Source organism: Leuresthes tenuis, unplaced genomic scaffold, assembly GCF_036924035.1.
Source record: "Leuresthes tenuis unplaced genomic scaffold, fLeuTen1.0.hap1 SCAF_16, whole genome shotgun sequence".
Lineage (NCBI taxonomy): Eukaryota > Metazoa > Chordata > Actinopteri > Atheriniformes > Atherinopsidae > Leuresthes > Leuresthes tenuis.
In genome coordinates this window covers 29,797,710-29,812,853 of record NW_027325370.1, presented here as the reverse complement: position 1 = coordinate 29,812,853, position 15,144 = coordinate 29,797,710, and the positions used below count along the sequence as shown (strand labels likewise).

Below are 15,144 nucleotides of genomic sequence, written 5' to 3'. Positions count from 1 at the left end.
CATGTTTTGGTAGTGTACATACGTGGGTGGCGGGTTACCAGTGGCCTCACAGGGCATATAGATGTCCTCTTGAGAAAAAGCTGTGTATGATGTCGGCGATTTTGTCAGCACTGGTGGCTGTAACACTGAAAATACATGCACAATTAGAAATAAGTTCTTGGGAGCATAAGTCATTGTAGCTTAAAGGCAACAAAGTACATGCGAGAAAATCAATGACTATAAATGCTGGCAGAGCAGAAAATTCTGTAATCAAAATCAAAATATGAATAAATCAATCCACTAATGTATACCAATCGATCTGTGGTGATATATGTGTAAGTCAAATTCCATCCCCATGTTCAAATACATCCTTTTATCAGGAGGCCAGTCTTCAGCTAATCTACAGAAGCATGATACAGAACTTTTTTTTTAGGAAATCTGAATTAATAATACAGTTAATAAACTCTTATATTGGTTCAACAAATAGCTTGATGTTATCATATATGGCATAAAATATACAATGTACAGTATTGTAGTCCAGTCTTGAGGTCCGGCCCCAATGAAACAATGTGGGTTCATGGCAAAACATAAAATAGTCACAAAATTAAAGTAATTATTTTTGTAATGATGGATGAGGTAACCAATTATGTTCAACTTCATGTATTAATTTAGCTGATAACGTTAATCTTGATTGTTCCATAATGAGCATTGCTGTGCATTTCAATGAGACATTCAAATATCATTGATTCATTTTCCACATATGCTTCATGCTATTCGGGATTGTAGGGGCGCTGGAGCCTATCCCAGATACAGCTGGGAGAGAGGCAGGGTACACCTTGAACAGATCACCAGTCTATCCCAGGGCCAGCACAAACACAATCATAAATGAGACAGACAAGTATACACACTCGGCTTGCTTGTCATATCAGTTTAAAAACTTGATCACCAGTTTACCTAATATGCATGTTTTTAGACTGAGGAGGAAGTCACAGAATCAAGGTCGAACCCATACATGCAAAGGGAGAACAAAAAAAGGTAAGAACCTATTAAAATAAAAACACAGAAAGGCCCTCGTTTCAAACAAGAAATATTCTCACACCACTATCCAGCCCATTTCATATTTTGAGTTGTCCAAATATTTTCAGTACATAGTTAGTTAGGTTTTTCTCGCTTAAGTGGGGTTGTGTTTTGTATTTATCAATAAGCAGTGTCTTCTCGCAACATACATAAATGATGAGAGCATTCTCAGTTTGGAGAATCAGATATTTCCTGATGGAAACACCACATCCCGATTTAGCTAAACCTAAAAGCTAGTCAGGACAGGGCCATCAGGAGAGTGCTCTTTTTTGATATCTAAAACAACTCAAGCCTCAAGAGGATGTGAAGGTTAGGATAGACTATTCATACCTGGGTGGTCACCAGGACAACAGATTGGACTGGAAATACAATGCATAAGCTGTTAACAAGAAGGGGCAGAGTAGACTTTACTTGCTGGGAAAGCTGAGATCCCTCAAAATTTGCAGCAAGATGTTGCATATTATCTATAAGTCTGGTGGAGAGTGCAATTGTCTTTGCAGTTATTTGTTGGGGCAGCAGCATCAGAGCCAGTGACTCAAAGAAAGTGAGCACACTGACAGATTAAGTTTAATTAATTTAGTAATTAATTGCAGGTTCACCAACACAGCTCCACTTTCCTTTTTCAATGTCCAAGTCAAAGTGGGCATGGCTGTTGTGTTATGCTGAAGGTCTAATAAACCCATCGAAACTGTGGAATCTATTTGGAAAACTGCTCTGAAAAACACTAAATTACTGACTGTCATGATCAGTACAGATACATGGTTCACACTGATTTATTTATGCAAATGGGTGTTTCAATTGGAGTAATTTAAGGATAAAGGGAGGTTCATCTGGATTTGTACAGAACCTACAATTTTTTGCTCATTGACACCCACAACCTGTCATGCTTCAAACATGTCGATTTGGATTCATTATTTAACATGACCTGATGATTTTTTGATTGTATCTAAAATCAGTGTTTAAAGCAGATTTAGACTTAAAATGTTGACAGGTAGCCCAGTACTTATATCTTATCATTTTAGTTGCAATTAGTTACAATTTTATTTGAACTTTTGTGTCATGGCTAGGGCAGGTTGGTTTATCTTTTGCTTTTGTTTTCATAGTCGTTCTTAAAAAAAGTCTTCAGGTGGAATTTTGGCTCTGCCCCTTGCAGAATACTCCCTGTGGGCCTGTTCATCTCGCACCTGCTCTAACTCAGTGCAATCAGGCTGAGAGTATTTAAAGGCTGGAATAGCAACAGTTTTATGCCAGCATCCTCACTCCTGTAGCTTTTGAACTTTTTGAGTGCTTGGATTCCTGCTCAGTTTCTGGTCTGCTGCTGCAAGGAGATCTGTGTTGCCTCAAACCCAGATGAAGATATTAGTAATCTGCAAAAAGAACTAACTCACCTGTCTGCCACTACTAATATCTGATCAAGTCACATCATACTGGAAAATCCTAATATTACTCACTATTGCTGTTTGCAAGTGACTGATTTTGTAAAAAGGGATCATTACAGTTAAGGTCTAGAAAATATCCATAATTTTTTTCCAGTTGTTGGATGTGTACTGTATATCAATAAAATAACAATCAATGTGATGACACTACTAAGACATACAGCAGTTTAACAGTGTGATTATATTAGGAGGATATTACCAGGAAGATTTTAGCAGGCCATGTCAAATCATATGCACTGATATGAGACAGGCCTGTTCTTACCAAATACTTCCATCAAATTGCTAACTATTCCTCAATAAAACCAAATTGAGAAGGATTTTCATGAAATAGATACAGTTTTAAATTTTATTGTCCAGAGCGAGAAGTTTAGATTTTGGAGAAATATCATTATCCCTTTCTGTCAGTAGTAGGTATTTCAACTTGCCTGTTTGTCTTGGAAAGTTCAGCCACAGAATCATTCATAATTGGCTAAACTAGTCCCCAATTGACACAAACTGTTGGAAAAGGTCCGGTGAACTAGTTTTACTGTCTTCTGTGAGGCTGCAAGACCCACTGAGATGGAGTTCAAAACAGTCAGCAGTAAAGCAGCAACAGTAAAATGATCTCGGTTATCTAGATGACCGGAATGCAAGAATTAAGATCAACTGTCATGGCTACAGTCAAGAGCCATGATCTATATTTATTGCAAACAAGAAAATCACTTACCATTTTGTATTTGATCTGTTTGTCCATAGGAAAGCAGTGATAGGAGAGCAGAGAGGAAACGGACAAGTGTAAAATGCTAGAGTCACACATTGCTTTTAAATAACTGCTGAAAAGATTGTACACAGAGATAGTAGTATTGTTAATTGCAACTGCAGTTAACAATGACATAAAAATAATAGTTCCAAGGGTTTGCCCTCCTCTTGATTTCATAACTCAAGTTTGTTTGCATCCCAGATCATCTTTCTTCTCTTTTTAATTTTCTCCTCTTCCTCTAATGCTGTCTTTACCTCTCTTCATTAATATTAATTCTATTTTCTTTTCACATTGCCCTGTGCTCTTTCATCCTTCTCTCTTTCAAAGTCTCTCAAAATCTAAGTCTGCAAAGTCTTAGCATCCTGTTTTTTTTTTTTTTTTTTTTACTCGATTTAAACATCTGTAGAGAAGAGAAGGTCACTTATTGAAGGTCAGACTGAACCCAATTTCTCCCTCAAAGGCCCTTCATTCTGTCCTCTGAGACTCTTAGGCCTACTCTGCTCAGATCCTCTCACCCACAGTTCATGTGAAGACGTACGAAAAGTTATGCTCAGATTTTCGTGCATAATCCTACGAATATCCATCAACATGAGCGACCAGTGTGTTTGCACAAAGCCTGAAGTCAGGGCTGACGCCTTTTATTCACAGAGGAAATTAAACATTTTAAAATAGTTTTTGACATTATAAAACACTGTTGAAAGCAAAAAATTTACTTTTTGTTTTTATAATCTTCCTTCAGGGAATGTGATTGTGATGGGGAAACCAGGGTTGTATACACTAAGTAGTGGGTTCTTGAACACAGGTCACCCCCTGCCTATTGCTTCCTGATTAGGCTGAGGTGACTTAAGACACCTTTGGCCTCATGGCTCTTTGTCTCTCTCTGGCTGCTGTGTGGGCTGACTCTGAGCTCTCCTCCCCCTCTTTTGCCTGGTCGTATTGGTGTCTATTAGTGCTAATGAATCAAGATCTGTGTGAACTGCTGATTTATGTGAGATTGTGACGTGAATGGTACTAAGACAGGAACTTTTGTCCTTTTTATAGTTATCCAAGGTCTCCAAGGGCCATAGATAGTGATTAAGCTGGGTTAGCCGGTGCACCTTTTTTATTAAGGTCATTGTCAGCTCTTTGTTTTGCCTTGGTATCAGTCTCTTACCCTTGATATATTTGCACAGGTTAGCCTGGACCAACTGGTGTTTTTAAGTGTTTGTAATATTGTTGTTTTTGTTCCTTTTCCTTTCCTTTAGTGGCATTAGTCGGCTTATAGTGGAAGCCAGGCACAGTAGTGTGGTTCCCCTGTTTTGTAGTGTTAAAGTTGACCGGGACACAGTTTTCAGTGATTGCGGTGAGCACACATGTTGGGTAAGTTGTTGCACTCCTGGAACACACCCTTAGGTAGGCTGCCTCCCTTTAGCTGGCTTTTGTACACTCCCTTTTGTTGATTTTGGAGTAACTGTTTAAAAATAGCCTTTTAGTGTTTTACTTCATTTAAAATAAATTGTTAATAAAATTGTTACATTTTCATAATTTGATTAATTTTCTTGTGTTGATCCCTTCCTTTACAGATTTTCTTTTATTAATTAACTTTAATTGATATTAATAAATTTGGTTTTGTGTTTAGGGATAAAAGAGAATAAAAATTATCATTAAATAGGTGCTCTAACGGATAAACAGCTACAGACACCACACACTCCGAGCAGTTCTGTTTTGAGCTAAACTAACAGTTGGACAGGGTGGAGCGAATAAAATGAGACCCAGGCTGGCTGAATTTACTACTGTTAAAAAATGTTAAGAAACACTGTAAGAGTACGGAAATCCCTTCATCATCTTCACTTCATCGCTAATAAACAACATTTGCAAAGCTATTTATGCAAAAGTTAAAACTGTATATCCAGATACGTATTTGCACTACAACATACTGAAGTCTTGGTCATCGAGGACCATTCTGTCAACCTGTGGAAAGGGATACAGTAGGTATAATTGGCCATATTAGGTCATTAGAATATATATAACTGAAACTCATTGTAAATTATGGGGAAAATCGGGTCTACATTGGTCCAAATTTAAAAGTCTGACAGTGTATTCAGCAGACGTCAATATGTTGAACACATGTGGCCACTAACTACCCCTTAAAACATGTTTGAATTATTTCACCCAGCTTGGTCTTAATAAGGGTCTGAGAAAGTACACCTCAAAGGGCCTTGGAGCAAGATGAAAATTAAACTTTGGTGTAGGACAAAAGTGAAGACATTGTTGGAAAGGTCTTGACCTAGGGAGTATCACATGCCAGTATGAAAATTGTGGGCAGCTCCTGCTCCTCAGAAGTGACCTTTGAACCTTGAACGTGAGACACTTTTGGAGGCTTACAGAGCAGCAACAAAATGGGCTACAGACCAGTTGTAAACAGTTTTGGAAAGCTTTTGACCTATACTACCATCACCTGTGGGCCACCTGTAGGGAGCGCCACTAAGTAGAATCAAAACCCAGAAATGTGATCTAATCCCTTTAACTATAAGCAAGATCAAATCTGACCAAAGAGTTGTGCTTCCCAAACCCAAAACCTGTAATAATTATCCTAATAATAACTGTCCTGGCCACAATTTCACATATTAGAGGAAACACATTCGAACTACAAAACATGTGGCGCTGCCCGCCACTGTGTATGGCAATTTAGTACAAATTGTAGTTTTTATATCGTGCTTCCAGGTTAGGGTCAGGGTTGCGAAATTAGGGTTTAAAAAATATATATCTGCGCATTCTTCAACTGAAAAAGTATATCCCTAACATGTACGTTTATGTCGTGAGAAAAGCTATGTTATGAAAACCTTAAAAAATGCTAATTTAGACTCCTGCCACTCTATTTCGCCAACGGAAAGGGACGTGTTCAATAGCTGAAACGAATAGAAGCCATTTTTCACTGCAGGTTGCTCGTGTCATTGGATATTCGTAGGATAATACACGAAAATCTGTACATAACTTTTCACACATTTCCATACAAACCCTTTCATGAGATTATGTTGGTCTGCTCACCTTTGACCAAAATTCCTGGGTCGGTGTTCCTTCTAACCTAGTTATCTAGACAAATAGACCTTTAAGCTATGTGAATATGTTTAAATTTGAACTTCGTTAAGATGACATTTACCAGGATTGAACACAAGAATTGTTTAAACAAATCCACTGAGCAAATGAAGAAGACAATAGGCCCTTAGATAAAAGAAAAATGTTGAAAACAAAAACACCAGTGCAAAATTATCAGTTTGAGTAAGATGAAAATTTGAACGTGTTCCCCAAACATTTGGATCATATTTTCAGAGCCAAAGGAGACATCAGTAACAATATGAATAATATTATGATTTTGTCAAACTGACAAATCTTTGTCAGAACATAAACATGCACACTTTGACAAGTTTGTGCTGGTTAGATTTAAATTTACCTGCATGTTTCTTGTACCTTGTATTGTCATAAGTAAGCATTCAAACTCGCTGTTTTAGTATTTTTCCCTCAAAATTCTACACACAATACCCCATAATGACAAAGTGAAAAAACTTTGTTTGAAAATTTATGAAAAATAAAAAACAAAAATAGAACATGTCCATAAGTATTCACAGTATTTGCCCAATACTTTGTTGAAGCACCTTTGGCAGCAATTACAGCCTTAAGTCTTTTTGAGAACGATGCTACAAGATTGGCACATCTATTTTTGGGCAGTTTCTCCCACTCCCACCTCTCAACCTCCATCAGGTTGGATGGACAGCCATTTTCAGATCTCTCCAGACATGTTCAGTCAGGTTCAAGTGTTGGCTCTGGGTAGGCCACTGAAGGACATTCTATTGAGTTGTCCTTAAGCCACTCCTTTGTTATCTTGGCTGTGTGCTTAGGGTTGTTGTCCTGTTGGAAAATGAACCTTCCCCCTAGTCTGAGGTCCAGAGGGCTCTGGCCACCACCATGCTTCACTGTGGGAATAGTATAGGCCAGGTTATGAGGGGTGCCTGGTTTCCACCAGACATGACTCTTGGCATTTAAGTTCAACCTTTGTTTCATTAAACCAGAAAATGTTGTTTGTCATAGTCTGAGAGTCCTTTAAATGCCTTTTGGCAAACTCCAGATGGGCTGTCATGTGCCTTTTACTAAGGACTAAGGAGTGGCTTCCATCTGGCCACTCTACCATACAGGCCTGATTGGTGGAGTGCCGCAGAAATGGTTGTCCTTCTGGAAGCTTCTCCTCTCCACAGAGCAACGTTGGAGCTCTGTCAGAGTGACCATTTGGTTGGTTCCAAACTTCCTCCATTTACAGATGATGGAAACCATTGTGCTCAATGGGATCTTTAGTGCTGTAGAAAATTTTGATATACCTTTCCCCAGATCTGTGCCTCGATACAATTCTGTCTTGAAGGTCTACAGACAATACCTTAGACGTCATGGCTGCATTGTCAACTGGGGGACCTTATATAAACAGGAGTGTGCCTTTCCAAATCATGTCCAATCAATAGCATTTTCTCCAGTCAAGTTGTAGAAACGTCTGAAGGATCATCAGTGTAAACAGGATGTGCTTGAGCTCAGTTTTGAGGGTCATTTTATTTTCAATAAATTTGCAACAATATCAAATAAAAAACTTCTTTCACTTTGTCATTATGTGGTATTGTGCATATAATTTTGAGGGAAAACATTAATTGAATCATGCACTGTATAGTCACAAATTTTAAAAAAAACACACCACTCCTTGTTATGATCATGCTTGGCTGTGGTGTTTGTTTGGGATCTGGGTCTTAGGCGGGGTTGAGCAGGTTTTCCAGGAAGCCCAGAGTGGAGTCTAGTTCAACTCCTGCAGTCTCACCTGTTTCTCATCTGCGCTCGTCAAGACGCCTTCTTAAGGATCAGCAGGAGCAACCATGCTTTGCCAGATTGTTCACACTGCTACAGTGGCAATCTGGGTGACTTCTATGCTTCTTTACAAGTAAAAATCGTATGTGTACTTACCTTGTCCTCCAGTGTTCTTAGTATCTGTTCCTCCATTGCTCATTGCAATTTCCAAGCTAAAGGATTTGGTTCTCCACTGTGGATTCAGAGACACCTATCCGCTCACCACCTATCAGCTCACCCCACCATTGACTTAGTACCTTCTACACCACAGCCAGCATCCTCCCCTCCATTCTGGAAACCCACCTGGATTCAAGTCACCCATTACCCTGGATCCAGTCACCGGTTCATTACTGCACCTCCCTTTAAATAAACCTTGTCTTTTACTCAAATCTCTCTGTGTACGTGTCTGCCCGGCTTTCACCATTATATTCCTATTATTACAATGATGCTAAAAATCAAATCATTCGAGACTCAAGCAAGCCTTTTTGTATTAGAATAATATGTTGTTACTTGTAGTACTGTACATCAATGGAATTTACTGTGTAAGTGAAACAAAGTTATTTTTTACTAATCAGTTTATCATATAATTCAAACATGTTGAAACCAAATATAGTGTATTTTTGTATTTTTGCATTTAGGGTATTATTTGAGAAAACAAACACCCCAGTTGCTTTACACAAAAAACATAACTTAATTTTATAAGACTAATGTATTACGGAAATACATGAAATAAAAATTGCTCCTGGAATCAGTGTCTCCTATGAACAATTCCACTGAGAGGTGTTTAAAGTGTAGCAGTACTCACAGCGCTTGGGAATGTTGATAGCTCCCTGAGCAAACAGAGGCATGGAGAAGAGGATCAAGAGGAGAATGGGGGAGTATGGCTCCATATAGCCCATCACCTGATGCTGTGATGCACACATCTCTCAAAGTCCCATCAAAGTTCACACAAGACACTTACACACTAAACACCTAAAAACAAACACCCTCCAGACCAGACACACACTCTCATAATACCATCTAAAAAGTGGAGAAGAGTAAACAAAAAGGTGCTTTAGGGTGACTTATGTGTGGTAGAAATCATAAAGTGAGGCTCCAAGTGAGGCTCCTTCTCTGTCTGGTCCACAATCGCTTCTTGCGTAGTCAACTGTGCAGGAGAGACCTAAACAGAAAGAAAAGAGGAGAGGGCTTATGGTTAGATAGGCTGGGAGAAGCAAAGGCAAATGGGAGAGGGAAAGGGAGGAAAGCAAATACATTTTTAATTTCACTGAGCATAAATCAAGGAAACAAGACAAACATTAATACATGTAAAATTTTACTTCTGAATAATCCACAATTTACTCCATATATGGTGTACATGTGTGTATACAAACATTTGATTTTATACCGTCTATATTAATAAGGTCCAAAAAGACGCAGCCTACTATCTTGTTAGGGTTGGTGGATTTTGTGGACTCTAGATTAGGTCTATCTTGGGGTTTTTTGGGTTATGTTTTGATTCTGTTTTCTTGTTTGTTCTCTTGTGTTTCTATTATGATTCATATTTCTTGTCAGGTCTCACAGAGGCTCTTAGGTTTTTGTATCTTGTCTTGTCACTTCCTGTTTTATTTTGAAATTAACAACCTCTCTACCTCCTCACCGTCCTTACGATTGTGCCATCGACCTCCTGCCAGGCGCCGCCATCCCGAAGGGCCGACTCTACTCCATGTCTAATCCTGAGCGCCAGGCCATGAATAAATACATTGAGGCTTCACTGAAGAACGGCCTCATTCGCCCATCATCATCACCAGCAGGGGCTGGTTTCTTCTTTGTGAAGAAAAAGGATGGGTCCTTGAGGCCCTGCATAGACTACAGCCCCTTAAATAACATTACCATAAAAAAACGGTACCCTCTGCCACTCATGTCCTCCGTCTTTGACCAGCTTCAACAAGCTAAAGTGTTCACCAAACTGGATCTCCGCAATGCGTACCATTTAGTACGCATCAGGGAGGGGGACGAGTGGAAGATCGGGTTTAACACCCCCAGAGGACACTACGAGTACTCGGTCATGCCTTTTGGACTTACAAACGCTCCAGCGGTTTTTCAAGCCATGATAAACGATGTACTAAGAGAGTTTTTGGACAAGTTTTACCAACGTTTTATTAGTGGGTTCAGTTCCATCGCGGCCCCTCTGCATGCCCTCACCTCACCCCGGGTTCGATTTTTCCAGAGGCAGAGAGTGCCTTTAATGAACTGAAAAGCCGCTTCACATCAGCACCCATCCTCACCCTTCCAGATCCTCAGCGGCAGTTTGTGGTGGAGGTGGATGTGTCCAACGACGGGGTCGGGGCGGTCCTATCCCAACGGTCGGCAGATGGCAAAATGCATCCCTGTGCATTCCTGTCCCGGCGGCTCAGTTCAGCGGAGCGCAACTACGATGTCAGGGAACTGTTGGCGGTGAAGATCGCCCTGGAGGAATGGAGACATTGGCTGGAAGGGGCCATGCATCCGTTTGTGGTTTGGACAGACCACAAGAACCTGGAATATATCAGGCCAGGCCAGGCCAGGTGGACACTGTTTTTTAACCGCTTCTCTTTCACCCTATCCTACAGGTCGGGCTCCCGGAACGTAAAGCCAGATGCCCTGTCTCGGCTTTACGACCCAGAGCCAGTTGCCAAGGAACCAGAGCCCATCCTCTCACAAACCTGTGTGGTTGGGGCAGTTTCCTGGCACATAGAAGAAGAGGTAAAACAAGCGAACGGTGGGGCACCACCACCTGAGGGCTGCCCTGAGAATCGGTTGTATGTACCAGTCGACCTGCGCCCCCAGGTGATCCATTGGGCCCACACCTCGCTGCTTACCTGCCATCCGGGGGTCCACCACACTATGTTTGTCATTTCTCAAAGGTTCTGGTGGCCATCCATGAAATCGGGGGTTCGGGAGTACATCGGGGCATGCTCGGTCTGCGCAAGGAATAAGACCTCATCCAGCCCACGTATGGGTCTCCTGCAGCTTCTCCCCATTCCCTCCAGACCGTGGACAGATGTTTCCATGGACTTCGTCACGGGGCTTCCGGTTTCCAAGGGTAATACCGTCGTACTAACGGTAGTCGATCGATTTTCTAAAATGGTCCACTTCATAGCCCTGCCAAAGTTACCCAACACCAAAGAAACGGGTGACATAATGATGAAACAGGTATTTCGCATTCATGGATTCCCTAAGGACATTGTCTCAGACCGGGGGCCCCAGTTTGTCTCACGGTTCTGGAGGCAGTTCTGCATGCTCATTGTTGCCAGATCCAGTCTGACATCGGGTTATCACCCCGAGGCGAACGGCCAGGCCGAGCGCCTCAACCAACAACTGGAAACCGGCCTCCGATGCTTGGTATCCTGGAGTTCCCACCTGGTCTGGGTTGAGTATGCACACAACACCCTGCCTACCTCTGCTACTGGTCTGTCACCATTCCACTGTGTGCACGGTTACCAACCACCTGTTTCCAGATTCCCGAGACTGAGTCCACAGTTCCCTCCGCCCACGCCATGGTGCGCCGTTGCCATCGCATCTGGGCCGCCGCCAGACGGGTGCTAGCACGACAAGGCGATAGGATCAAGGGGTCTGCCGACCGGAGGAGACGGCCCACCCCAGAGTACCAACCTGGGCAGAAAGTATGGCTGTCTGCAAAACACCTCCGCCTCAAGGTCCCCTCACCCAAGCTGGCACCCCGCTTTGTTGGACCGTACCCCATCTCCAAGATAATCAGTCCCACTGCCGTCCGTCTCCACCTTCCAAGGTCCCTCCGTGTTCATCCTAGCTTCCACGTCTCACAGATCAAACCCACAGCCCGATGGTTCCCCAGCCCAAGCCACCGCCGTCTCTGGAGGCCGCCGATGGGGGACTTCTGTACAAAGTCCGGAAACTGCTTGCGGTCCGCAACCGAGGGCGAGGCAAGCAGTTCCTGGTGGACTGGGAGGGATACGGACCTGAGGAGAGGGAATGGGTACCACAGAAGAACATTGATGACCCCTCACTCATTCGGGACTTCTACAATGAACACCAAGATGGTCCTGGACCGTCAGGTGCCGGTCCTAGAGGGGGGGTTCTGTCAGGTCTCACAGAGGCTCTTAGGTTTTTGTATCTTGTCTTGTCACTTCCTGTTTTATTTTGAAGTTAACAACTCCTCTCGTTTCAGATAACTTGCCCTTCCTCCCGTGTCATGTGTCTCATTGTCTTCCCTGATTCCCAAGTGTTTCCACCTATTCCCCTTGGTCCCTCATGTGTATTTAGTCTGATTCTTCCCTTGTCTCGTTGCCAGTGTGTTGAATTTTCTTTCGAGCGTTTGTCCGCTAGCCTCCAAAGTGTTCCAAGCCTAAGTATTCCAAAGATCTTGTTTATTAATGATTTCCTCCTTGAGAGTGATTTTCTGTTGTAAGTTTTGTCATAGCCATAGATTTAGTCAAGTGAAGTTTTGTTTGTCTTGTCGCTTATTCAGCATTTTATAGTCTCACTCTTCTCCCCATAGGTATTAGAAGAACATTATTTTTAAGATAAGATTGTTTTATTAACATTCTACTAAAATTCAGAAAATTTAAATTAAGTGCACTCAGAGCTGGTATCAATGCCACATATGCAGACAGGATATATCACAGTACATATTGAATCACAAAGCTTAAAAGCTTTCTGATGACAGATAACTTCCAAACCACCATTCTGCTCCATAATGTTCCCAGTTTAAGTTTTTAATTGTTTTCAGCATTTTACCTCATATAAAGGTGAGTATAAGTAGTATGTTCTCATTTTAAGATTATCTTAACATGTCATGACAAATTAATCTTTGATTAAATCACCGCTACCCGATTAACGGACTGTCGGTATAGAAAATGGATGGATGTCAGTAAAAGAAGCCAGAGGATGGTGTTGCCCATGTCCACTCCGATAAGTAGCTAAATACAATTCACGCGTGTGAAATTTCATGAGTTTTTGGGCATGGCCAGAAATAAGTAATATATTTATCAGAATGATATTAATAATTAAAACTGCAAGCAGCGATAAAGGCCCTCGCACCAAGGCAGCGCTATGGCCAGTGATACCATCAAGGCTTCTGGGCCCCAGCTTGTTGCTTAAAGGCTTGCCGCTTGAAGGATGCAGGGATTGCTTCATCCAATCAGCCATTCGGTGAGAAACTTAACACGAGTTCATGCTGACATGCCAACATGATCAGGTCGGCACTGTAAGCAACCATGCAAAATATGACTTGTGAAGGACAGTGCACTTCTGAGTAACATCAAATTTCTGTGTCATGGTGAAGGACTGTCATTTAAAAGGAAGCATCTTAAATAGATAATGATAATATGTAGACTGAGCCATATTGAAAATATGGGGGAACGAGTGAGCAAAGTTTGAAATGTATTTTTTGGAGTGGCTTTATAGCCTATATATATAGTTCAAACCATGAGAATTCATGTGTTGACAGGATAGGGGATTTGGTGATAAAACTGTGGGATATGTGGTTGGGTTCTGTATGGGACTATGATCAACAGAAGTACCATGACATACAAGCTTTAGTAACAACATCATGTACCACTTTACCACAACCATATTATTCACAAAAATTGCCTGAACGCACACACCATGTTAGATAAGGTTCAACAGGGTTGCACCTTAGCTGTATTTAATTGTAATTTAATTGTCATCGGGCGAGAGGCGGGGTACACCCTGGACAGGTCGCCAGTCCATCACAGAGACAAAAAACCACACACACTCACACAACTTTAGAGACACCAATCAACCTAATATGCATGTTTTTGGACAGTGGGGGGAAGTGGGAGTACCCAGACAGAACCCACACATACACAGGGAGAAGATGCAAACTCCACACAGAAAGACCCCAGTGGGGAGTTGAACCTGGAACCCTCTTGCTGTGAGGTGACAGTGCTAACCACCACACCACTGTGCACTTTTTAATTCATTTCCACTCCCCGCTGTAATGCTTTTATTTTGTGTAAAGCACTTTGAATTATTTTGTACATGAAATGTGCTTTACAAATAAACTTCATTTGACTTTTCAAGATCAGGCAAAATATTATATAATATATCACAGTACATATTGAATCACAAAGCTTAAAAGCTCTAAACACTTTTGCTTTCTGATGACAGATAACTTCCAAACCACCATCCTGCTCCATAATGTTCCCAGTTTAAGTTTTTAATTGTTTTCAGCATTTTACCTCATATAAAGGTGAGTATAAGTAGTATGTTCTCATTTTAAGATTATCTTAACATGTCATGACAAATTAATCTTTGATTAAATCACCAGGCCCCGCCCTGAGGAAAATAACCATTCAAAGCTCTTTTTCTTTAAATACACATTGATTAAATAACAGAAATTAAATTCACACTGATGGTGATTAAAGTTGTGTGTTTTTGTGCTGTGGCTGTTGTTGTTTTGACCAGATTAGTGGAAGGATGTTGTGCATTGATCCTATTGAAGGCATCTGGGACCGCCCAAATCACAAGGAAAGGGTAAGGTAAGCTAAGGCTCCTCTGATTAGTGATTTAGCATTAGGTTGTCTCAACCCAGCTTTGAGTGTGAGGACAGTCTAAGCAACACATTTATCTAGAGATTCTGATTACTGGATGACCATTGGCCTACACTTTAAGTACCAGAGTTACATATAGTTATATAGTATGTCGCATAGAAGTTAAGTTTTTACTTTAGCAATTCTAAGTTATCATTTATTTAGATTACATTTTTTTATCGTTGTTTATATTTATGCATTTGGCAGACGCTTTGGATAAAAGCGACTTACAGGTAGGGTAAGGGGATCTTGCCTAAGGACCCCTACTGGAGGTAGCACCTGTCGTGCAGGGGATTTGAACCCAAGTCTCCCACACAAAAGGTGGCAATCAGTGATAAGATAAACAAAATAAATCCAGTTAAGAAGAATGTCTAGAATTAGACACTAGTACAAGTTTGTTCTGATTTAACAGCTCTCTTAAGGAGTTAACGTTCAGAAGATTTCAAATGAACAGGAAGAGCCTTTCAAATCTCTGCTCCTTTCAAAAGAAAAATTGTCTAAG

The 15,144-nt window shown here is 41.2% G+C and overlaps 2 protein-coding genes across 3 annotated transcripts in view; both read right to left on the bottom strand.

Annotated features, from left to right (window-relative positions):
- ttpal (tocopherol (alpha) transfer protein-like) overlaps positions 1-15,144 on the bottom strand; it is a 204,872-nt gene that overhangs the window by 74,746 nt on the left and 114,982 nt on the right. The gene's annotated exons all lie outside the window — the stretch shown is intronic.
- The window catches only part of LOC140271510 (neural cell adhesion molecule L1.1-like), a 138,760-nt gene that overhangs the window by 100,719 nt on the left and 22,897 nt on the right, over positions 1-15,144 (bottom strand). Inside the window, exons 2-3 of one of the 2 annotated variants that reach the window (XM_072366757.1) lie at positions 8,894-9,292; positions 23-125 (exon numbers count right to left, since the gene is read on the bottom strand). In XM_072366757.1, coding sequence (XP_072222858.1) covers positions 23-125; positions 8,894-9,011 — 221 coding nt within the window. In that variant the 5' untranslated portion in view covers positions 9,012-9,292. Of the gene's footprint in view, positions 1-22; positions 126-3,198; positions 8,856-8,893; positions 9,293-15,144 lie in introns of those variants that run through there. The other variant, XM_072366758.1, reaches the window with a different exon arrangement.